The sequence below is a fragment of the Sipha flava genome, unplaced genomic scaffold (genome assembly GCF_003268045.1).
Source record: "Sipha flava isolate LNK unplaced genomic scaffold, YSA_version1 86_pilon_pilon, whole genome shotgun sequence".
Classification (NCBI taxonomy): Eukaryota; Metazoa; Arthropoda; class Insecta; order Hemiptera; family Aphididae; genus Sipha; species Sipha flava.
Genome location: NW_020273628.1, coordinates 295,909 through 320,625, shown reverse-complemented (window position 1 = coordinate 320,625; position 24,717 = coordinate 295,909). Strand labels below are relative to the sequence as shown.

Here is a 24,717-nt window from a genome sequence, read left to right as displayed (position 1 = left end):
ATATTAAATGTATTCCGCGTATTATTTTGCAGGATGTCTACCGCCTCTGTACGTGAACTTTTTATACTATCGCGACGGCAGTGCGCGTTTTCGATCGCGAGCGCGTGCATTACAATGTCTAAGCTGTCTACTGGACGGAAAACATTACGTACACACGAGGTCGAAAACGGATTATTTGAAAATATTATTTACAGCAGTCCGTTGGCCGTAGTCATCGCACCGCTGCCACGGGTCTTTTGAGAACCGTCGCGAATACCTACGTTATATTCTGCTCGTAATTATTATGAATAATAATTACTATCTTTGTTGACGTTGTAGGCGTATGCTCCATTCGCATTGTGTAAGAGTATGTGTGTGTGTGTGTGTTGGAAACGAGGGAAAAAACGCGTGTAGGTATTCGCGAAGAAAAATTTCGTTGGAATGCAAAAATCGTACTAGTACCGTGTACATTTGTATATCTATGCGTATAATAAGTACTACGCAAGTACCGTGTATTACAATACACACCCTCTCTCCTGGTCTCCGAAGACTAAGGATACACACAAACGTGCGCGCACACACACACAGGAGCACACGTATATATAAGCATACATAACAAACGCGCGTAATGTCAGACGTTTTTATTATCGGTGTACCGGTGAATAATTGCCGGATTCTGGTCGGGATTTATATTTATATTACAGAAATATATTATACGTGTATACGCGTGGCTACCGGAATTGAACGTGTCGTTTTTTTTTTTTTTTTTGGCTTGCTACATAAAATGCACCACGGCGGTGTGCACATGCCGTCATTATCTTACAATGCGCGTACAAGATATATAGATCGTGTACAGGTAACGAGGATACCGTTGTCATACCTTACCTAACCCACGTCCACGCGGTACCCTGTCGTCCTCGGTAACTCACCCTAACCAAGAAATGCTCCAGACTCCCGCCGTTCAATCCAAATTAATTTCCGTCCTTCTTCTGAAACACATTATACGCATGAAAAGACGTACTCGACGCGTTCGAGAGATTCTCCGGGTTATTGTAATAATTGTTCGAAATGCGAATCGATGCCGTGAAACTGTTCATGATGATGTTTTACCGTCGAAAAAACATTTTAATTATACCGTTGGAAAGAAGAAATAGTATAAAGAATAAAGATTCCGAGTGTTGATCGCTCGTATCTTTGGACAATGAGCTATTGTACATAACTATGTACATTTGGACACGACAGTTGCAGCGCACATTCGACCAGGCGGACTTTGAAAATAAATAATATTTTTTTAAAAAAAATCATGTTTTATCGCATTATTATTTAACCGTTTCCTATACGAATTCATTTGAAAACTAGCAGACAATTTTAAAGTAAGCTTCAAACATTTAATTTCCTCTTCATAGAAATAATTAATTTTCCTAATACAAGATGATTCTTCATTAAGTTATTATATTAATAGTTGTCTCATTATATATTATGGCTGTAATATGTAGAGATGTGATAGATTTGTTATATTTTATAATTTTCCGCGCAAAAAAAAAAAAAAAAATACTGAAAATTTGAAAATATAATTTTTTTATCTCGTAACAATAGGTACGAATTATTTTATATTTATATATGTTTTTATAATGCTATTCTTTATTTTTATTTTAATAATTTTTTTTAATGCTATTTCGATTGTAAAATTTATGAATTTTTCAATCGAAATAGCATTATTATTTTCTGACGGCGTCATGCTAGGACTTGAAGGAATATTTTCTGTTTCGTTTCACGGCCATATTCCAGCTATTGTAAAACGATCAGGAATTCAATGAATAATCGTAGACAAAAAGTCCATACAATTCCTGTGTCGTGCTGTATACGAATGATTGTGATGAGAAATATGTGAACAAACAACACGAAACGCATACACAAAATAATATACCATAATTAATGTGATTCATTAAATCAGAAAACCAAGTGTAAATCGTGGATAGATCATATTACAGTTAACAGCCAAATATTATGAACTGTTGGAAAAATCAAAGTCAGCATATTTCTGATGCGTGAAATAATGAATTGTACCCGATAAAATATGATTTATGATAACGTGGTTACACACGTTTGTTGCGATCGGTTCATTTTAGTTGTGGTTCAAGATTAATTTTTTCATTCCTAACATAATAATATGATTAGTATTATTTTGATCAGTTGTGGCTGTTTAACGATTAACGGTATCCAATTATTAGACTGCAGATTGATGATGATTAACGATATTCCATTGATTACCGGAACGATAGGAACGATTAGTAGACAAGAAATCCGATTGGTTGTATGGAAAAATAATTTATTATGCGTTTACGCGTCTTGGTAAAATACACAAAACTAGAAATGTTGATAGGAAAATACATATATTTTATGTTGGAAAACTTGTTTTTTGCGATTTTCAATAGCATATTTTAATCATACTAATGCATCACTACAAAAACGCGTGACATCGCGATTTACTGCAGCTGCGACATCGAAACGTATGTAAAATAGTAATAAAGACGATACTTGAAGAAATATATTGTTTTAGAATGCTGTGATATTATTGCATTTATATTTTTAGGCTTGTAAGCCATATTGTCCGTATGCTTATGTTTTTCTAATCTATAGAGGAAACTATAACGGCCTCACACGACGCTTTATCGGAAATACAATTGCAGCAGTATGCGGCGTGATATCAAAGGACTCTCCGTTACGGTGGATCTGAAGGGACGGTTCGAGTGAAATTCTTCTGTACGCATGGTGTAAGTAACTATTACTCTAAACGAATCGAAATATGAAAAGAGCCTTCGATATTAATCGATTTCGATTGCTCGGATCCGTATACGAAGTTAAACCAATTTTTTTCGTATTAGCGAGCTCAAACGTACGAGTGAAGTAGTATACGTGCGAAGCAAATTGAGAAATGAAAATACAGTAAAAACGATTTCAACCAAAACACGTTGTACGCGGTGCAAGTAAAATATCATATGTGTTGGAGTCGTAAGAGCCTAAAATAAAAATAACCTTCACGTGTGCATGTGTGCATGTACAGCGTGTGGCGTTGAACATTTTCTGAATTAGAGGGGGAGACAGACGGCTAAGGACTGCAATAATAGTACAACCATGTAATATTTTTAAGATCCATTCCAAATGTCGTCGACGAAATCGCAGCGGCGGGCGCGGGCCTATCCAGCTGTAACACGCGTACGCACATGTGTTACGCGGCTTTGGCTGCGGCGGACACACGATTATGTATCGGTACAAAAGCATGAGAATACGATCGAAATCAATTTCGGGATCCATTACTGTCCTGGAAAAACGTTCGGAACCGTTATCCGCAATCCGCACCAAGGCTGTCGGTTGGTTATTCGCCCGTTGAATATTCGTACAATTTATTTCAAAACTGCCGAATGGCTATCGCTTTTCCAAAGCAGTGATCCTCAATCGGCTTCCCAGCCGTAATCGATTTCCTGTCAAGTGTTCGTGTTTTCCCGTGATCGGGTAACACATTTACAGTACGTTTTTTGTTCGTTCGTACCACGATGTTGCCAACGTATGACGAACAGACGCGTACGCGGACGGGAATTTCAACGGATCAAACCCGCTTCGAAACGCGATGAAAAATGTGTACTTACGTTACAACATGTCCGTAGTTTTCGTCCGCGTGAAACACGTTAAACCGCGCAACGGCGACCGAATCGAATTGTCACGGTGTGTCAACCATCGGTCGTAATCCATTCTAAAAGCCAACGATAAATGTTTTTTTCGCATACGCGTCCGACCCCGGTACCAGCGCGAGCGCGACGATACCGCGACCGTGGTTCTTTCGGAACCGGTCCCCTTGCAGCGATCCGTGTCGGTACGAGAAGGTAACCGTTCGGGAAGGAACCGAACGCGGGTTCGGACCGGGTTGACCGCACGCAATTGGTTCACGATCGGTGAGCACCAGGGGTGTATTTAGGGGGGTTAGAATACCCCCTTTCGACCATATTCTATGGTATTTCATCAAATTGTAAACTTACAGTATAATAATTTATATAAATACATGGTACTTATTTATGTAATATAAGGGGGGGCAGAGCCTCCCACTTACCATAAGTCTATTAAATTTTAAAACACCCCCATTAAATGAATCCTGGATACGCCACTGGCGAGCACCACGTTCGCGGCCGTCGCGAGTTATCCGCAGGGCTCCCGTAAAGCGAAAACCCGCCGCCGCGACGACTAACACCGCACGACGTCCGCGCGAACGTCTTCGTAATCCGTCACGCGCGCACATTCGCCGTCCGTTTGCGGTTCTCGACTTCCGTACCATTATGTCGCGACCGCGGTGCGAAATCGGTGCAACATCCTCGTGCCGAACAGTTCCGATTCGACTCATAAATTTTCTCATAGATTCGGCTCTCGAATTCGTTTTAGGTGCAAGGCCCCGGTCTCATTCTCGTCGCATCGCGCACCGTCCGCCGCTCCGTAACCGCTCCGTAACCGTGGTATCACCATGGTTAGCCGGGCGCGGCGCCCATGGTGTCCGAGAACATGGCGGTGCGTATGTAAAATTAGACTCGAACCCGCAGACCCGGAGCAGATGTTACGGTTAGTTCGGGATTTCAGTGGTACGGTACAATCGTACGCACGTGTTCTTCTCTGCCGTATTCCTAAAAAACTCACTGAAACCTTTGCAGACGACGCGAGACTGACGTCGGGAACGGAAAATGTGCACAAACCTCGTCATAGTACACGATAAATTCTTTTTTTTTTTGTACTCGTATAAATGTTCGCTTGCTGTTATGCAAACGGGATCGGTTTATTCTCTTTCGAAATCGGATGAAAAGGCACATGGAAACCCAGATGAAAAATGTACAACATTTAAAAACCGATTTCGTTTATATTTAGAACGAACGTAACGTTTCAGTATGTATACGCCAATTCAATCGTCTAACGATTTGTATTTAAAAATATTATTAGGCTATTAAAAACAATTATTTTCTCGGACTGTACGGTTAAAACTACTACGAATTCCGATACGTTCGATTCGAAAACGGGAAAAATGATGAATCAAGTCGTTTTATTCACATAACTAAAGTAATACCTATATTGTGTGTGGGTATAATATGTATAACGCATTAAGAGATATGCTAAATGTCGAACGATCAAATGTATTCTGACATCAAAAATACCTACACACTATATTATCTATAAAATGATTTTGTATTGCATTACTAATTAATGGAGAGTTAAGGTCTACAACCTATAACATTTTTATTTATAAACTCTCAAATAAGATTGGAATATGTATATATATATATAAATATATATATTTATTTTTTTAATTATCAAATAAATTAAGTTACAAACGAATAATATGTGTTTGTTATAATATAATGTGTATGTCTTAGATAAAACCGTTGAACGATTTTTATCATATCCATGAAATACAAAATTATGTTATTACCACCAGATGAACATATACGAATTAGGTCGTATAATAGGTTTGTTCTGTTTAAGCATCAGATTTATATAGAATTCTTAGAAATCTAAAACCTGTGTTACTTATGAAAACCAATCATATTGATAACAAAATTGAGATACAACCTTGTTGTGTAACGCAAAGTAGTAATAGGTGATTCACAACTTCAGACCGATTTGAAAGAAATCCGGAACAAATTTACGTCGACACTGCATTATTCTAACGTAGTATAAGATGCTCCGCAATGGACGAGTAAATCATTGAATTATTCGACACACTTAATAGTTGACAAAACGATATGGGACTATTGAGAAGTCAATATTTATCACAGAATTTTTGAATTATTTCTCTTCATTGTAAAATATAATATAACCCGACGCCCTTGAGCCATGTTCGCTCACTGAAATCCCATGTTCAGCTTAACCATATCACCATTACCACTGGACCCAAATGGAAAAAATGTTTTTTTTTTCACCTCTCCGACTATTTCTAAGACAGTAGACAATACATTCTTTCGCCTCGATCCCGAGGTTTGTTCTCTATGGAATTCGTGACCGAAAGAAAAAAGGTCGAGCAACAAAAGATTTTGAAAACCAACAGGGTTATTTTGTATTATGCGAACATAGCGATCGGTCACTACACGTGTAACAAGACATCGATGATTTTTACAGTTCGTAATAAACTATATGAGTACATTTTTTTCCTTGTTGAATGTACCATATTCACTGTAAATGTGTTTACTGTATTTACATAAAATTTCATATTTGCCGCATAAGTGTACATGATTAAATGAACATAAAATAGAGAAATTATTATATTTATAATTTACGAGTCTCGTTGATGAATAATACCAACTTTATACGCCTATTTATAACGTGATTTTAATTTGGATTGTAAAAAAAAAAATTTATCGTTTGAAGTAATAACGGAACGATTAAATTTGTTTATGGTTCATAATTTTGCCCTAGTCATCGTCTCTTATCGTTTTATTATTTTATTTTTGTAACACTATAGTGTTATTGCGCACAGGCATGTATAAAGTAGTTATAAATAAGAGTGCGTAAAAATAGTACTCGGTTTGGTCTGAAATCGACGTTTGTTACGACAGTGCGTTCGACCGCGAGCGGGCGTACTCGGATAGGCAGAAAATTCAAATAATAAAAAACTAGTAATTTTGGTCCGAAGACCGTTCAAAAGGATGTATTATTATTATTATAATTATTATTATTATTATCATCATCATTATCGTGTAGACTGCATATGATCGCGTGAATTGACGTTCACCGCGCGCGCAGGTAAAGCTATTGTAGACGTTGGCATGCGCGGGACGTACCTGAGGGATGTTGTGCTCGTCGTAACACTGATTGCCACCCGTGTTGTCGATCGGTTCGATGGGGATGGTAACGTCGGGTATCGCGACGACCGCGGTCAACAGGACGACGGCGGCGGTGACCAGCGGGAAAGACGACGGCGGCCGCGGCTTCATTTCCGGTGGGAAACCGTTGGCCGGAAATCGGATGCGTCGACGGCGATCAACTGCGGACAAACACACGCTGACGGGCGTCAGAAGAACCGCATGGTTTTCCGGCGGTGAACGGACGACGGTGCACGGCGGAAAGTGAAAAAGGGAACGGGTTCAGGAAACGACGGCACGCACACGTTCGCGGTCGGAGGATTTCGTACGAGTGTGTGCGGGATCCACGCGTGCACTGTGCGCTCGAAGGGTGACCGGCACTACATGTGGCGGCCAAATGTGCGCGTGTTCGACGACGAACCGGGGCGAAGGACGAAGAGGAACGACGTGTTACATGAGGAAGACGGACGTATGCACGGTGTACAGGACGTGTGAGAGAGAGAATGGGAGCGCGATAAAGATAAGTGAGAGATAAAAAGGGGAAAAAAAAACGGTAGTGGAAAAAGGACGGCAGTGGGACGGAGAGAGGAGAAACGGAGAGACGGAAACGACGATGACGAGTACGAGACGCACGTGAACACCGAGACCACCGAACGCACACTATGCACGTTTTCTCGGCCGCTACGGGATGCTGTGCACAGTCCGATGACTGTCGGGTGTGCGCGCGTGTGCGTGTGCGCGCGGCTCTGCCGCTATCAGCCTAAACACCGCCGCCGCCGCCGCCGCCGCCTATGCCGATTGCCTATGCTCTTTACCCGCCGACTTCACTCCCGTTTATTGTGCGTTACAACTGTTATTATTGTTTTCACTCGTTTTCCCGCCGCGTTTTTAAGGTACGGGCTATTTTTCCTTTTTTTTTTTTTTTTTCCGATTTTTCGTAATTATAATCGTACAACATCGCCGCGTGCGCTTTACGACGATGGCTACGTGTTCCTATGACCGTGGATAGTATGTACAATATCCATTTATGCGTCTTACGTTCCCGCCACGTACAGGGCGTGTTCCAGTCTAGGACATTTTGAATGGTCGTGTTGTATTAGTGGAAGGTGTCCTACGGGACCGCGACGAGACGTTGAAAAGGGTACGTGAACTTGCATCTATTTATAGATTATTCGCTCGTTAGTTGTGTTCGATTAATTTCCAATACTATGTAACGATAAGCAGATCACGTCGTGCATTTTTACTCCTCGAATCGCCACAGGAAAAACCGCGTTGTATACGAACATAAATTCATCCAAAATTGTCGATATTAAAATGAAATTAAAAAGAATCAGATCTGACACTGGTGAAACTATTTGAATACGTTTTTTCGTTGTAATTCCATACAAATAAATCGAAAAAAAAAATAAATACTCATCTTAGGTCTTATAGTTTTTCTAATACGTATTTTGTAAAAAATATTTCGGTTTCAATTTTTTTATCAAAATAAATAATTTAGCATTCACGTTAAGTCAACACAAAATTCGAATAAACTTTAAAAAATTCTATTGCGTTTTCAAGTGAAATACTGAAATATACATAGCCAAGGGCATACGTTTGAAAAAACATTTTTATATCGTTCAATATTATTGAATATCACGTTCATATTTTAAAATTTTACGTTATGTAGACTTTTTGAATGTAATTTGATAATTTCGTTTAATAATACGTTTGGAAACGTTTTATCAGTCTATGTTTAGGGTGTTTGAAAATGTTTGATCGACCTGTCTATTTAAACTCCAAGAGTTTAATATTTAACGAGTTATTTATTTAATATACCGTCAAGAAATGCATCAAACGGCATATTAATAATAAGCGTTTATCTTTCGTAATTTAAAAATTCACAAACGAAGTTCACAAAAAAATCTACAAAAAAGTACAAAAATTCGTAATAATAATCCTTCTGATAGACTAACCTGTATCAAACACTGTATACATACTATCTGTAGTGAAAAAATAAAACTATTAGTTAAAGAATGTAGTTGCTATAATATTATATTTAATCTATATAAATAGGTACCGAGTATTTTCCAATGACCTTATTCAATTGTGTTCCAGTCATTCACAAACACGGGAATTCAGGTAACATATTTGATAAAGATTTCTGTAAACATTTCTTCAGATTATTTAAATTTGTTTTAACTATCGTTTTTTCCGAGATTGTATGGAAGAAAACAAATCATCTGGTCAGGAAAAGTCGTACCTCAGGTAGTAATAATATACCAGAACCCCGGCTAGGGGTTGTAGACGTATCATTATCATTATTATTTTAGTGGTCTTATGGGTGTACAACAGTATTACAAAAACCCTTAGCCGACAATCTTTAAGACAAGTGTAGTCTAAACTATTTTGATGTTTTCTTCTTTCTGATACGATGTTGCTATATTATTATATATTATAAGTATACTTATATAAACGCCCATATTTTATTCTGTGTCCGTACGTACGTTTGAAAACGCAAAAGAATTTTAATCGCTACATCAGCTCATTGTGCGTTTAATTCTAAGACGTCCAGGACAAATTGGTTTATTTTAAAAATCATACAAAAATAATTTTAAAGTACCGATATTCATTTTATATAATATACTTTATTTTTACACAAAAAATAAGAATTGAATGGAGCTACGTTAAATATCTATTGAATTATTTTGAATTATTATTTACCGCCCGTACTATATGTCTATATTATTAAATATAACGTCCCAAGTAATCCTTAAATAATCTGTATGAATTTGTCGTGCCAACAATCACTATCAATCTATTCTTTTCCTCAAGGTTACCGGACTTAACAAATTAATTTAAAAAAATTGAAGTAAAACATTTTTTTGTTAATTAATGCAATACATAGATAAAATATATAGTTTTTTTTTTAAATAATTAATGGCCACAACAGCCAAAGTTATAATTTAGATTAAAAAAAAAATGTATACATGCGAGTACGTTTATATCATACAACTATTTTATCATACGCAAACGTATTCCAACATTCGTACAGATATTTGTATATTGATTTTATTATTGGTGATATATTAGTATTCGATTTGTAATGAACCTAAACCTATTATACATTTAAGTATTTTGCATACAATTGTTTTTTGTTCATTGGTATTACATAATTATCTTTATTTTACTGATCAACACTCTCAGGGATTTCAACGCAATCAGAACATAAAACTATTTATCACTCTCTAGTATATTTTAAAATATCCATAAAATATCTAAAAGAGATTAAGTGATTCAAAGCAAAAAAAAAAAAATAATAATCTATCTTGATATAATTTTACAATTAAAATATGTATATTATAAATCATGTTAAATATAAATATGTTAATATGTTTGTTAAACAAATTTACTTTTATTTTTATTCACTGCTGTTTATAAAAATAAAAGGTTAAAGAAATTAAACATAAACTTAAACGATACTATGTTAATACTCGTATCGAATCTCAGAAGACGAACGGGTACATAATACAAATCTATCGACGATTATATCAAATTAATTTTGACAAATATAACATACGTATATCATATCCATATATTATACTAACACAGTATATATATATACACGTACCTATAACCATTGTGTATATTGGATACCGATCACCCTTCATCTGTCCGTCGTAAGGATATCTACATAGCTAATGGATAGCGTTTTAAAACAGTTATCGCACAGCACGTTTCGCGTTAATTGCTTCGACTTGTAATTCGATACCTATGTAGTCGAGAAATGGTCGTGTATAGTATATTTAGTTATTCATTATTATTGTTGATTTTTTTTTTTTTTTTTTTGCAAAATGACGTAATAATGTGTGTAAAGTGATCACCATACTTATTATAAGTATACTTTTTATCCTCCTCTTCGACTTATTATTTTCTCTTATTTTTGCGGTCGTGTACAACAAATATACATGTATGTGCTGCGAAATTCGTGGGGGAAGTTGTTTTCGGTTGTCCACTGGAAGTGATCAATGGCACACCTACCTACGCACACCTGACCACACAATATAATACGGTAGAGAACACATGCGGCGTGCGTATACATAGTAACGGGGTGACGAGAAGGAGGAGGGAGAAGAGACTTGAACACTAGTCCCATTCATACCGGTAAGTCCTCCTTCCATTCACTGAACGCGTGGGTTTCGAACTCTTTTCATCGAGTATTTAGGAAAAAATCAAAATGACCAACTTTACATCGAGATGATTACACCTGCTGCAGTTTCCATTTTCTTACCCATCTCTATATTGAAAAATCGAACGCGTTTCCATTGTAATCCAACCATATTTTCTCTCTTTAAAACACTTACCGTACACAATCCAAGTACATCGCGAGCAACACGTAATATAATAATATGATGTTATTATGAGACTCACGTATGGTATGGTTTTAATAACACATACGATGTTCTCGTCGACACAGCGTACCCTCCTCTGAAAAACCTGTTTACGGTTATTTATAAGCGATATTAAAATGGATAGTTTAATTTTTTTTAAGGATTAACCGAAACTTTGCACAATGTTTTATTATAACCATGCGTGATCCTACGTACCTTTTTATGTATACTAGATTCGATGTACTCCGGTTTATTTGTTTACATCATCGTTCGTTAGACACCGCAGAAAACACGGATCTAAATTATGTTTTAGTACACCTATAAACTCCTATGAAACTAATGAGAAAATAGAATATAATCCATACTGTTGTCTGGGTTCTTCTTACACATTTTAAATTATGAGACGGTGACGTGGGGTTTCAACTCATTTGAATGTGCTGTATACATGTTATGGCAAAACACTCGTACCTGCGTTTACTGTTGCAGTTTCACTTAAACATAAAATATTATTCGACAGTTAAATTAGTTGAATACATTTTTATAGTTAAACAATAATTGTTTTATTTAAATGAAATCATGATTATAAATAACGAACTTGGAATCGATCGAGTAACTGTGATGAAATCATATTTGATTTAGAAATAAAACAAACGGGCTAGTTATTGCGATCGATTTTATGTACGTAATAATATAAGTACGGTCAAGTGACTCGACGTGTATCGTGTGTGTACAGATGATACATATGGAGTCCACTTGAACATTTTTATAGTTCTATTAAAGTGGTGTAAATATCACCGGCGTTTAAGTCTGTATTAACGGTGTGAACCGCGGGATTGGAGTCTTCTAAATTTGACTCTGTCAATGTGCACATGCATAGTATACATATATTTGTATATAATACTACGAGTTTAGTTTTATACCAACCATATTAATTTTTTAATCAGATCGATATCATCATCTGTGATCGATAATTTTCGGACATGCGGCTAGCATACATATAGGAAAGCTGTTCGTTCTATATAGCAACCTCGCGCGTACAGTAGTTATATCGAATCATCCGATCTTACATGTTCATCCGGATGTACACATAATGGTGTGTTCCAGGATAACTATAGATCTCACACACACACACACACACACAATAATTCTTTAAGCAAATAGGCTTCGAAGTATTTCCACGTATAGACACGCATCCATGTAATCAAGTAATTATATATTATAATATTCAGTTTTTTATTCCCCATTTAAAATTCGATTCGTTAATGGTCACTATACAACAACGTAGTATAGAGTAATTTCTAACAAGAAATCAATTTTTACGACTTAATAATGTAGTAAGTTGTATCATGTTACTTTATACAAATAAAAGTTTCTACAACGTATATGAACCCTAATAACTAATTATATTCGTATTATCATCCCATTTTCAAAATTCAAAGTCTTTTATGATGTTATTAACATTCGTTTGCCGATTATTTTACACAACGAGTGGACGTATTAAATTGATTAAAAAGCAATGACAAATTGTATTAATTAAATATGTACTTTTTTCGTCCGTAATATAACTAGCAACTAGTAGGATTAATGATTAATATTAAAATTCTCGATTCAATACGAGTTAATGAAACGTAAATGGCTCGAACTAATGTATACATTATACACCGTTTTTGTTGTCCAAATCTAGATAAAAATTTTAACGAGTCATCGAGATACTTAAAATTGTATTGTTTTATTAAAGTCGAACAATACGTATCAATATTAATTTATATACTTGCTCCATTTCTGATTAAACCATGCCCACGTATACTTTTCATACCGCTACGCATCATAATTTTGAAGTGTTTTTGCTAGAGGCTATTAATACGTCATGTTACACGCCAGGTGCAACTTTAAACTATCGTAAACTATCTTTTCAGCCTTAAGAACACTTGCTATGAATCGTACAAAGCTAATACACTAACATGTTGTTAAAATGTTCTTAATATTATAAGTCACAGTCGACGCAATGTCTTTTTATATTTTATCTACATTAATTAGTTATTATAAAATAAATTAGCTTTGTAAACCGTAATTAGCTGTATAGGATGAGTAATATTTCAGATTTTCAGGCAAGTACTTGAATGTTAAGCAAAGTTACAAGTGCAATATTTATTATAACAACGGTGTTTCAATCCTTTCTATGCAGCCATAAATTGCATACCTACATTTAATTAGTGTTTTATCTTGCAGATAATTTCTAATTAAAAATGTTTGTGTGTTGTTTTAATTGCATATAAAAGTGTAGTAGGTAAATTACCCAAGTGTACAAAGTAAATTATTTTGAAACTTAAGTACACAAAAAGTCTATACGAAACATAAATATTAAATATAACTCTATATTTACTCAATAAAATTGCAATTCCTCAGAGTAAAACATTTAAGACTTGTTTTTAGAATTTAACTAATGTGATTTTTATTAATACTGAAGTCTACATGATTTGTGCTTTTTAAAAAAATATGTTATTTGGAGGTATATTTTGGGTAAGACTAACTTTTAATTAACGAACAATATTGTGCTAAAGAACTTCACGTCTCGTCGGAATTAATGCTTTGTACATCGAAGTTTTTTTACATTTTTATTAAAAATTAGAAATAATGATAGTATAGAATGTAATGAATTTATTTACCGAACAGTGTATTTTACAATCACGGGTGTAGGATTAATTATTACATCAATTGTTATAGATGATCTACACACCGGAGGGGATGATCGGTTGTTTTTATACCAGCTGCTTTTAATAAGACTATTTGTTTTGTTTTTGTTTAAATTTATTATTAATTTATCTATTGTTTTTGTTGTAATTCAAATAAATGTATATTTGTTTAAAGTTGTATTTTATGCTCAATGTAATATAATCAAAAATTAATGACCTTCTATGTACGTTCGTCTATTAATTAAGAATCAGGACATAAGAAAGTTTATTATATATTGTTTTCAAGACGTAAAAAAAAAAATTGAAACATTGCATATAATTTAATTTAATTTGTAGTGTTAATTTATTATAATCCATTATACATTAAAATTACAATTGTAATGTTAGTATTATATCGATCTGTAATTAATATGAATTTTCATATCATTGTACAACAATATGGTAAACAATAAAAAATTTGCGTAATCTCTTAATATATTATTTAAATGAGAAGCTTTTATACTGATTACTTAAAACAAATCGGACTTATATAATCTATATTAATAGATAAAAATTTTAATAAGATGATTCGACGTGGCATAATAAACGTCTGGACATTTGGTCGTTGATATTTATATTTCACGTAGAAACGTATTCTTATTCCGTATACTTTGTGTCTTATTGGTAATAAAACGTAACTTTATGTGTTATTGATGAAACAGGTTAGGAATCATCAAATAAAGATAAAATGATCAGATTAAAATTCACTATCCAAGTTAATGGTGTATTTTATATTTTTTTTGAAAAATAAAAGCTGAACACATTTATAGAAGACGCTTTACCAGATTAATTTTAATAAATACGTTTTAAACCGAAATTGATTGATTATAAACCTCAGCATTCATAAAGATTGTAAAATAAGCTCTATTATTATAACTATAACAATTATTGCTCTACAAATTAAGTCTAAAAAAGTTAAAATTAATAAAGCTATATGATGTCGACAATTTTTTGTCAAAAATATTAAACATTTGATATATTCGAAAGTTCAATAAAGCAAATATAATATTATGTAAATATAATACAAATAATGCACTCCATTTAAACTGTAGATATTTTTGGTTCGATTGTTGTTAAGGTTGTGAATATAAATTAAAATCATTCTATAAGCGCATTCTAAACACATGCATTCCTTCAAACATAATATTTAATGTCGACCTTGTTCGCTATACTTTTATTACTTTTGAATTATTTTTATATTGATAAAATAAGCCAACTAGTTTATCTCTTTATTCGACTAATTATTTGGTAACTGATGGATAAGTATTGATTAATACGAGTAAGAAAATATCACGTAATATGTGGTGTACCAAAAAGTTGAAATATTTTTATTTATACTGTCTGATTAGTTATTTCATCAACGGACGAGTGATTAACATACAAAATATAAATGAGCATAACCGTATTATCTCTACGATTCTATTGCAACACAGATAACGTTATTTATTCAAGCGCGAGGACTTAGTCCTAAAATATTATAGCGGTAGCTCAATCCCCGGCCGGTACAGATAATGTTGGCGCATGCTGCCGTTTTCACTTTGAGCGATTCGACGGACACGATGATCGGTAAGTGTCAAGAATATAGACGAGATTTTTAAAGCTTTAAAATATTTTTAAACTAAAAATTAATTCATTGATAATAATAAATCATTACACGTCAGAGTGATCTCGAACGAAATAAATCGACCAAAACGACGGAACATTGTGTCTGTAACCTCATGTTGTTTCCCTGCGATTCCGCCTTGGACGGTTTTCACCAATGTCCACCTGTCCACGGATCGTATCGAAATTACGTGAAATTCTAAAACTGTATTTACAAGTATCCCGCTGAACGCGAACATAATTTTGAAATCCGTACCGAACTCTAGTACGATTAAAAATAGGTCTCCGGGACCAAACCTTAAGGTTTTCGACTTTTATCGACATTTAAACAGCGTTGTCCTCCATGTTAAGTTCGAAATCGTATTTTTGACCTCTCTCTCGGGGAGGTCGATCGCATATCGTTGCAGAGCGTTTATAACGATCGGCGGACGATCGACTGGACGCGTCTTGCAGACTCATCACTCGAACTCCACCTATTCGACACACAACGCTCGTAGGGTCTTATCACAACAACGATAACCGTAATAATAATAATAATTATAAATTACGATGATTTCACATTCCGATCGCGGACGTGTGGTGGTTATCTGGTCCGGAAACACAAGGTAACCCCACCGCGTCCGCTTACAGCACGCACGCACGCACGCACGCACGCACACACACGGTTTTATCGACACTTCGCGTCTTCCTTCCACTCACCGCGGAACCATAAGCCACGTGCGCTCGCAGGTGCGCATCTGATTAGTGATGGGCGATTCTTGAGAGTAAATCGATAGTTTCGATCGGAATGAAAAGATCGATTTTTTTTTTTTTTACTCAATAGACGACACTTTTCGCTGATTTGCTCATGTTCCAAGTGAAAATTAGACGAAAAAAACACGGAAACGTGTAATTTGTGTTGGGCGATCCTTGAAAGTGAACCGTCGGAAATCGGAACGAAAAGTTCGTGAGAAGAACCGGTTAGAGCAACGCGATGAAACATCGTACAGACGGTTCGATTCGCGTGGTAAAAATCGGACGAACGATTCGAGTGGAAGATCGGTCGATGGAAATCGATTCGGATCGCGGCCACGACGACGGTCGCCGTTTTCCGTCGACAAACGCCAGCAGCACGGTGGACGTTCGCGCGATGTGTTGTTTGCTCGCGCGCGAAAACTCACCGCGGTGACCGTGCCGCGCCCCGCCGAACCTATGAATGTAACCGGCATTGGAGTGGGGGGGGGACGTCACACGGATTCGTCGCTCCGGTTCCCGCGGTCGCATCGCGAACGGATCTCGTCAGCAACGCGCACGTGCTCCCGCGGCCGAGGAGATGTGTACGCGAGTTCGTCCAGCCATCCGCCGGTGAGTAGGTTTTTTGCATTAAACTACGTTTTAGGTTAGGTTAGTTACATTTAGTTAGTTAGCTACATATTATTTACACGTTTTTTTTTTTTTTTTTTTTTTTTTTTTTCTCCGTTTAACGATCCCCCGCCCTCGTTCCCCGCAAGTTTACGATATCTCGTGGCACCGTCGTCAGCACAGCCCGCGCGGTTTCGTTTTCAAACGGTTGTTTTCGCGATCGCCCGCCGCACCGTTTCGGCCGTGTATGATGGTGCTCCGACCGTTTCCTTTTCGACGGTCCGGACGGTCGGTTGCCGTGCGTCGGTTTGAGAGCGCGATTGAAAAATATCGACCGCCGAGCCGCTACGAAACGCGGCCCACCGTAAACGCATACCGAAATCAAAAACGACCCGCTAAACGTTTTAAACGTACCCGCGATCGAACGAACGGACGGTAAACGGTTTCGATTTAGGAGAAAACGAAAAAAAATCGCTTGTCGCGAACGTAAACACGTTTTCGCGATATTAAACGTATTAATCGCCCCCTCGACAAGCACTGGCCATTGGTTGGGTTAGTGATATGTGTGAGTAGTAAACGGTACCGTCCGTTTTTTAAATATCAGCTCGTACGTATTACGCAATAATAATAATAATACTTAGTACGTACACCGAACCATTTGGATGCGTGGAACTACCGCTTATCGTCCATTGTCAGCTTATGTAATTAAAAAAATCAAAAATAATAATAATTATAAACGAAGAAATAACAATAAAAATTGTTTTTAAACAGCGCCCAATTTTTATTCACTGCTGATAAAAGTTTAACGAAAACATAAAAACTGTATGCTGATAAACGTATTACTAGATAATAAAAATTAAACTCAAAGTCGAATCAGAAAAATCAACTACGTTGTTCTGAACACAACGTTTTGAATTGCGTGCGTGATATTTATTTAATACTACAAATGTACGTATCGATTATAATCGACGAACACATTTCAAAATATTGTTCCGCTAAATGCATCAATTAAAATCCGTACCTAAATGTGATTATTGTAATAAATCACTATGAAGTACGTATGTAAATCAATAAAAATTATGAAATATTACATTTTTAATGAGATAATAAGTAGTCAACGTGGATCATGTGTCTCGATATTATTGTAAAATAATAAAAAATAAAGGCTTATTTAAATTTATTTAACAATCGATATTATCCGTTTTACTGTTTAAGTACGTACAAGTGAACTATGAAAAACCGATAACTACTAAAATACAGATACGTTTTTTTTTTCTACTTCACTCATATTATTTTGAATTACAACTTATTTTACTTTTACACCAAATTAATTTATTGTACTAAAAGAACACATGTTTCTATGTAGTGTTACTTATGAATAAATAAATGATTAATATTACATTATTCGCCACTTTCACGCTGTGGACACACAAGTTCAAAGTATTCTATTGTTTAATGTAAACATAATAAAATAAGCTAGCAACTGTTCGATAACTATTGTTTCTAAGATTTTAGAACTTATGATAGTTGATAATTATGATAATTTCACTCGACCATTACGTTATGACAATTTTAAATCAACACAGTTATCGATTAGTCGGACCACAATTTGCCTGAACAAAAACATTTTTTTCCGAACGATATAGAACGGACGACTTAACCACCTATAGACATAATGCTGCATTATATTAAAACGTGTACCTGTATGATATTTATTTTTATGTCTATGCGACTGGTGCGTGTATAGGTACGAACATAAAATAATATTTTTGTGATGGATCAGCGTGCGCGCTTTGACGAATGACAACGTAGGACGTCCGTACAAACTTGAATATTTTTTTAAACAATCGAATTGTGAAAAATAACTGGAGATCGTACGAGACGAGTGTGAGACGATGGACACGGAATTCCACTCTGGGTTGAGATATTATTCTTTGTGTGACGGATCAATAAATAATATACGTATAGTGTACCTAATATACGAGTATATTATGACGTACCGATGTACGGCGGTAACCCTAAAAATGCATAATAATAAAAATAATAATTATTATTATTGTTGTTCTTGTGATAACATTGGAACGTCTCTCACTTTACGAAAAAGGTTCGAGCTGATGACGATCGTTCTACGTGATAAGCGAACAAGTTTGAAAACCTTTTTTCTGGCCCACGTGTCGCTGACAAAAACAAAAAACGAAAACTACAACAAAAAAAAAAAACCAGTTTGTCACGTACAACACATACACATACGCACATACACACACATACGCACACGCACATTAAATATATTATACAAAAATCCAATACGCCACTGCCACCGCCGCCGCCGCCGTCGTTGTCCTGCCGCAAGTAGTTTTGTGCGTCAGCCAAGATCGTCCTTACCGCGGTCAGGTGAATAATATAATAGGTGTAGACTATATGGCCGTACTATCAGACATGTAACATCTCTCAGTCGTGCGTACCAACGGTATATTACGATAATAATATTATAAAATGGTTCCCCGGACGTCGCTAATGAAACACTAACAGTGTCCTACGATGGAAATTTAGGACGTGTGTGGTTTTTCGAAACGCTATGACGCGTCGTTTTATTTTGATTTACATGAGGGTTTGTCCGCCGACCAGTTTTTTATTCAACGGCTTTTTCTTCATTTCCAATCTTATCCCATTTTCCGCATTTTCAGCATGAAAAATGTACGAATCAATAACGTGTTGAAAGGGAAAATAATCCCTCTGCATCACGTCAACGGGGATGAAAACATACATAGGAGAAGCGTTCGAAACGGTCGCTCGACGATAAGACCTATTCGCGGACCTACTTTCGAACAAGACGAGTAGTGTTCACGCATTTGAACGCGACGTCCGGAAATCGAGTACGAGCCTATTCAAAAGAGGGTTATTTATGCTTCGTACTGCGAACGTGTTCTACCACCGTTCGTCCTGAACTGAAATCTGTTGTTCACGGAATCCATCGGAGAAAAGAACTTTGGTTAACCGGTGGTAGGTAGTATGGTGCGAGCAATCTCGGGGTCATCGGCGTTGGACTTTTGTCCCGTTCGTTAAAGTTCAGATAGGAAGGTAAACTCGCGATAACATATTTTAGCTTTATACAAAAATGGCTCAGATCAATCGGTACACGTTTGCTGAACATAAACTCGTCGAATTCAAATATACTGTATTTATATGTATCATTAACGGTGCAAATAATTCAAAACTTCAATTTCGATCAAAGAAAAAATAGAACAAACGACTACCGCGTACCGCGACAGTAACAGTAAAAGTAACAGTGTTCAAAAGTGTCACGATCTAAGTATTTAGTTTTAATCGTGTAAATGTTTATTACGATACGAGAAATCGTTAAACGCGTTTGAGCTACGATTTTTAATTTATTTATTCGTGTCCTTTTCAGATTAATCGTAAAATTAGTTTTAAACTAGCGAGGCGCGGTCAATTGTTTTTATGGCTTTATAATTGCGCGTTCTTTGTGCATATTGTTAACTAACTATTTACCATGATATTTACGACTGCCCGTAACGATACGTATGTTTGGGTTTTAAATCAAAACCCTATCGACTGCCGAGATAATAAAATAAAACGAGCCTTGCGTTATGCGGAATAAGCGTCATCAGCTGCGTGCTTGCGTAGTCTTGAGCAGCGAAATTGTTACACGAAATTACGATTGTTATAATTTTCCGATTCAGCAATACGGTAAAAAGGATGTATTTTTTTATGATTTAAGGTGAACGTAAGCTCAACATAACGTGAACGATAAAGTGTAGTGTGGATCACAGAGAAAAGTTGCCGGGAACGAAGAGGGAAATACCACAGCCGACAATAAACAATAACCAAGGTAAAATATGACGTACCGATATTATATTGTACTTGTTTGTTCAATAGCGCATATGTATTTAAATAATTGCAAATGTTGGCATAGGTTTTGAGCCGATACACACAACCAAATCGCACGGTGGATAGCGGTGGTGGTGGTGGTGGTGGTGGTGGTGGTGGTTATGGGGAATGATTATATTATGTACTTTACACACAATAGAACCTATTTCATACACGTACAGAATTTTTAATCCCATGTTCTTTCTTTCGATGAAACGCTAATCGGTAACTGTATGCGCAAGCACTCGAATTATCGTGGAAGGATTTCGTTGTATATTATAAAATTAGATAATGAGATTATGGTTGAGAATGATATAAGGGCTGTTTGTGAATACGCAGGGGATGTAAAAAACCGAAGAGAGTGAATATGTAGGACGAAGATGGCCGACTCCAAATAGTTGGGAGAAAGACAAGGAGAAGAAGAAGAAGAAGATAATCAAATTATAATCGTGTAAAAAAAATTCTCAAGCGTCTTAAAATAATCTATTGTTCACAAAATGTAAAGTATTCGAATTTCAATTATAGAAGAATCACTGAACGCTAAAAAATACGTATGTATTGTGTGTGTATAATACGTAATGGTACACTAAGCCATTCGCGTGAAAACAAACGGATATATGTTGATTTTAATTGGACGCTACGTAGTACCATTTGGTGTATCGAAGTGGGAACGAACGGGATTCATTACTTATCAACATACCTCACACGTTTCATTGTTGTTAAACAGTTGAATTGAGGAATACAATTATCCCAGATCAGTACTAACTTCTACTACAAACCGTAGTACTCAAACAAAGGCCAACTATTTTCTGAGCTTATTTTGCCCTCTTGTGATTTCTCATATTATCAAACGAATCCGTTCCTCTGGCTCGTATATGACGTAGCATTTGTAGGAATAATTAGTTTTATTTTTATTTCCTACTTCATCATTTTATTATTTAACTATAATATTTATTCAGATGTATGAGGTACAAAAAAATAAAAATAATAAATTAATAAATCTTAAAATGTGAAACCACACACTAAGTATTTCGGCATGAGGCGTGAACGGAAAACATTTACGGTGCGAGTACTGAGAAAAACTAAGAACGTTTTGTTTTGATGTGTATCAATTAATAAACCAGAAATCATAAACGTGAACAAGGGGCATTATGTTATTTAAAAAACAATCTCGTACCTGTCGGAAGGAAGTGTTCGGACGAAAAATTAACAAGAATGCGTGCTACAACAGAAAATCACAACATAAAATTAGTTTAAAAAAACAAATGCTTATACCATTATACCTGTTTAGTAATAATTTTAGGATTTTTTTCGATTTATTTTCTTTAAAACATGATCATTGCCAACGCAAATATGATACATGGTACAATAGAAGCCGTTTATAATTGATATTCGAGGGATTGATAAAATATGGTCATAATAAACGAAATTTAAAAAAATTCCAAACCTCGATATCGCAGCCTATTTATGTTGTATTTTTATCACCGTGAATTTTTAAGTCACAACTTGAACATACTGTAAAAGTTGTAATAACAACTATTAACGTACATAAAAGATGCGTGTGGTAAAGTGTAATATTTAAAATTCAATTCGATGCATGTTAACAGTCATTGTGAAGATGAAATAGTTTTCTAAGATAATCCGAAATTAGATCGTTATAACCAGTCATGAGTAATTTATAGAGACACTATACTTATAGGAGTTTTTTCGGACGCACCGTAGTCTGCATGAATAAAAATATTTTGTTAATTCGTAGCTCCGCATTCTAAAAATATTCATAACACCAAAAGTTCGAATGAGATAAAATTGTTTGAAATATCTGATACACTATTTCAGGGGTGGCCAACATGAATAGGTTTACGAGCCATACAGATAAATATAATAATTCCAAGAGTCAAATACAAGATAAATAAAAATAAATTTTAAGTAATTTGATAATATTTTATAAATTTAAACCTATACAATTAAAATTCAAAATAATAATATGATAAGTAAATTTTAATTGATAAAGCGCAAGCCGCATTTAATAATGACAAGAGCCACATGTGGCTTGTGAGCCGCAAATTGGCCATCCCTGCACTAGAACAACACATTTATCAATAAACCTATGTAAGAAATTTCATTTTTAAAATGATAGGACTTCGCTCGCCACGCCTTATGGCTACAGTCGTAAACTCAAGTGTCACTGCCTGGCCTTTTCGTGGGGATGGGATTTCGTCCCAAAGGGAATTATAGTCTATGACTAACCTAGTTTTTGTACAAACCTTTTCACGGACGGGTTTATGTTTTGTATGTGAACCAAAAATCTCGCCGCGCGGGTAAATCACCCATGTCAAGGGTTAACAAAATCGAATGTAGGATGTGAACATCAAAATAATTTTGAATTAATAATTTTAATAAATTTATACTTTGAATATGTAAAATGTCTATATTAATTATAAGTATAATACGTGCAATATTCTCTCGATAATTAGTGTAATTTTGAAAGTATCTTTTGCGGAGTTACGGTATCAAAAAAAAAAAAAATTATTGTGCGGTATTACGGTGCTACTTCATAAAATGATTTCGTACTCCCGGTTTTTCGGAACCTTTGATGTAAGGTTATTGAACCCGGCTTCTTTTATGAGTATAACGATGACTTATGACCGTTATCGTTATAAACGATTTCCATTTTACACGAGATATGGATCATACAACCACGGGGACAGAAGTTGAACGGTTCGCAGTTCGTACCTATCTGATTGTTGGGTAGGGAAGCGCGGAGTGAAATGAACACCCGAATAAAGCATGTTGTGTCTTGGCTTCACGCCTCTTTAAAAAAAAAAAAAATCCAAACACTGATGTCCTGTGGTCGGACAGGTGGCGACAGAAGCGTACGTGATGGCGCATCGGACCGGGCCGATAGCGAACATCAATCATCGGTACCGCAGGAGCGGGAGCAGCGGCAGCGAAAACGACGAAGAAATGGAGGAGGAGGAGGAAGAGGAGGACGATAGTGGTTCGTCGTGTTCGTCGTGTTCGACGTTGGAAGCGGACGAGTTCGGGGACGCGGAGCCGGTGACGTGGCAGCGGAGGCGTCGGCAGCGGAGCGCGGGGTCCGGCGACACGGCCACGGCGGCGGCGGCCACGGCGTTCGAGCTGCTGGACGCGCGCCGCCTATCGGACCTGTTGGACCCGGCGCGGTTGGTGACCGTGCTGGACGCGTGCCTCGGTTCCGAATACGTGCGCGGCTGCGTGGTGGAGACGTGGGACGAGGTGCTCAGCGATCATCTGGACGCCATCGCTCACCTGGTGCTGTACCAGACGCCCGAGCACGCCGTCAGCCAGGCCGTGTACGAGCAGCTGACGGAACTGTCCGCGATGCTGCGGCCGTACCGACCCGTGGCGGCGGCGGCGGACGTCGGAGACCAGATCCAGCGGCCGACCGCGGCCCGGGTGGACGCAAATCGCGTGTACGGCACGCTCAGATCGGCGGCCCGGTCGCTGCTGTCCACGCGGGTGGACGCGTGCTGCCGACAGAGCATGTGCCGCGCGGTCGGGCTGGCCGTGGCCGCGCTGCGGGCCAACACGCGACCCGTCTTCTCGGTGGAGAACTTCTTGGTGGAGATCAACGAGGCGGCCAACTTCGCGAACCTGTACTGCACGGGGTACGCGAAGCGCATATGCGCCGTGCTCAAGGACATCTACGACGCCGTGATGGCCGGCGAGTACCATCCGACCAACGTGCTGATCCAGATGGCCGTCATGGAAAAGAGCATCGGGGCCGCGCTGCAGACGCTGGCCGACGCGCGGGCCACGGCCGCGCAGAAGACGGCAGCGCAGCGGTCGCTGCTGGCCGAGCTGGACGGCGTGTGCGCCACGGTGCGCATGAAGAACCACGGGTGCCTGGACGACGGCGCCGCGGCCGCCGGGCACCGGGACGCTGCGGCCGCACTCCAGCCGGTCGCCGGGATGTCGCGCGGCCGACACGTG

The 24,717-nt window shown here is 37.2% G+C and overlaps 2 protein-coding genes across 3 annotated transcripts in view; one reads left to right on the top strand and one right to left on the bottom strand.

Moving 5' to 3' along the window:
- LOC112693427 (laminin subunit gamma-1) overlaps positions 1-7,448 on the bottom strand; it is a 50,884-nt gene extending 43,436 nt beyond the window's left edge. The window contains exon 1 of the mRNA XM_025568489.1: positions 6,792-7,448. Coding sequence (XP_025424274.1) covers positions 6,792-6,944 — 153 coding nt within the window. The 5' untranslated portion in view covers positions 6,945-7,448. The remainder of the gene's footprint in view (positions 1-6,791) is intronic.
- A 131-nt stretch (positions 7,449-7,579) lies between these two features.
- The window catches only part of LOC112693429, a gene marked incomplete in the record, with an annotated part of 18,079 nt that continues 941 nt past the window's right edge, over positions 7,580-24,717 (top strand). The window contains 5 exon segments of one of the 2 annotated variants that reach the window (XM_025568494.1): positions 15,201-15,480; positions 16,340-16,860; positions 19,542-19,857; positions 20,597-20,707; positions 23,605-24,717. In XM_025568494.1, the coding sequence (XP_025424279.1) occupies positions 23,626-24,717 (1,092 nt within the window). 2 annotated transcript variants of the gene reach the window in all.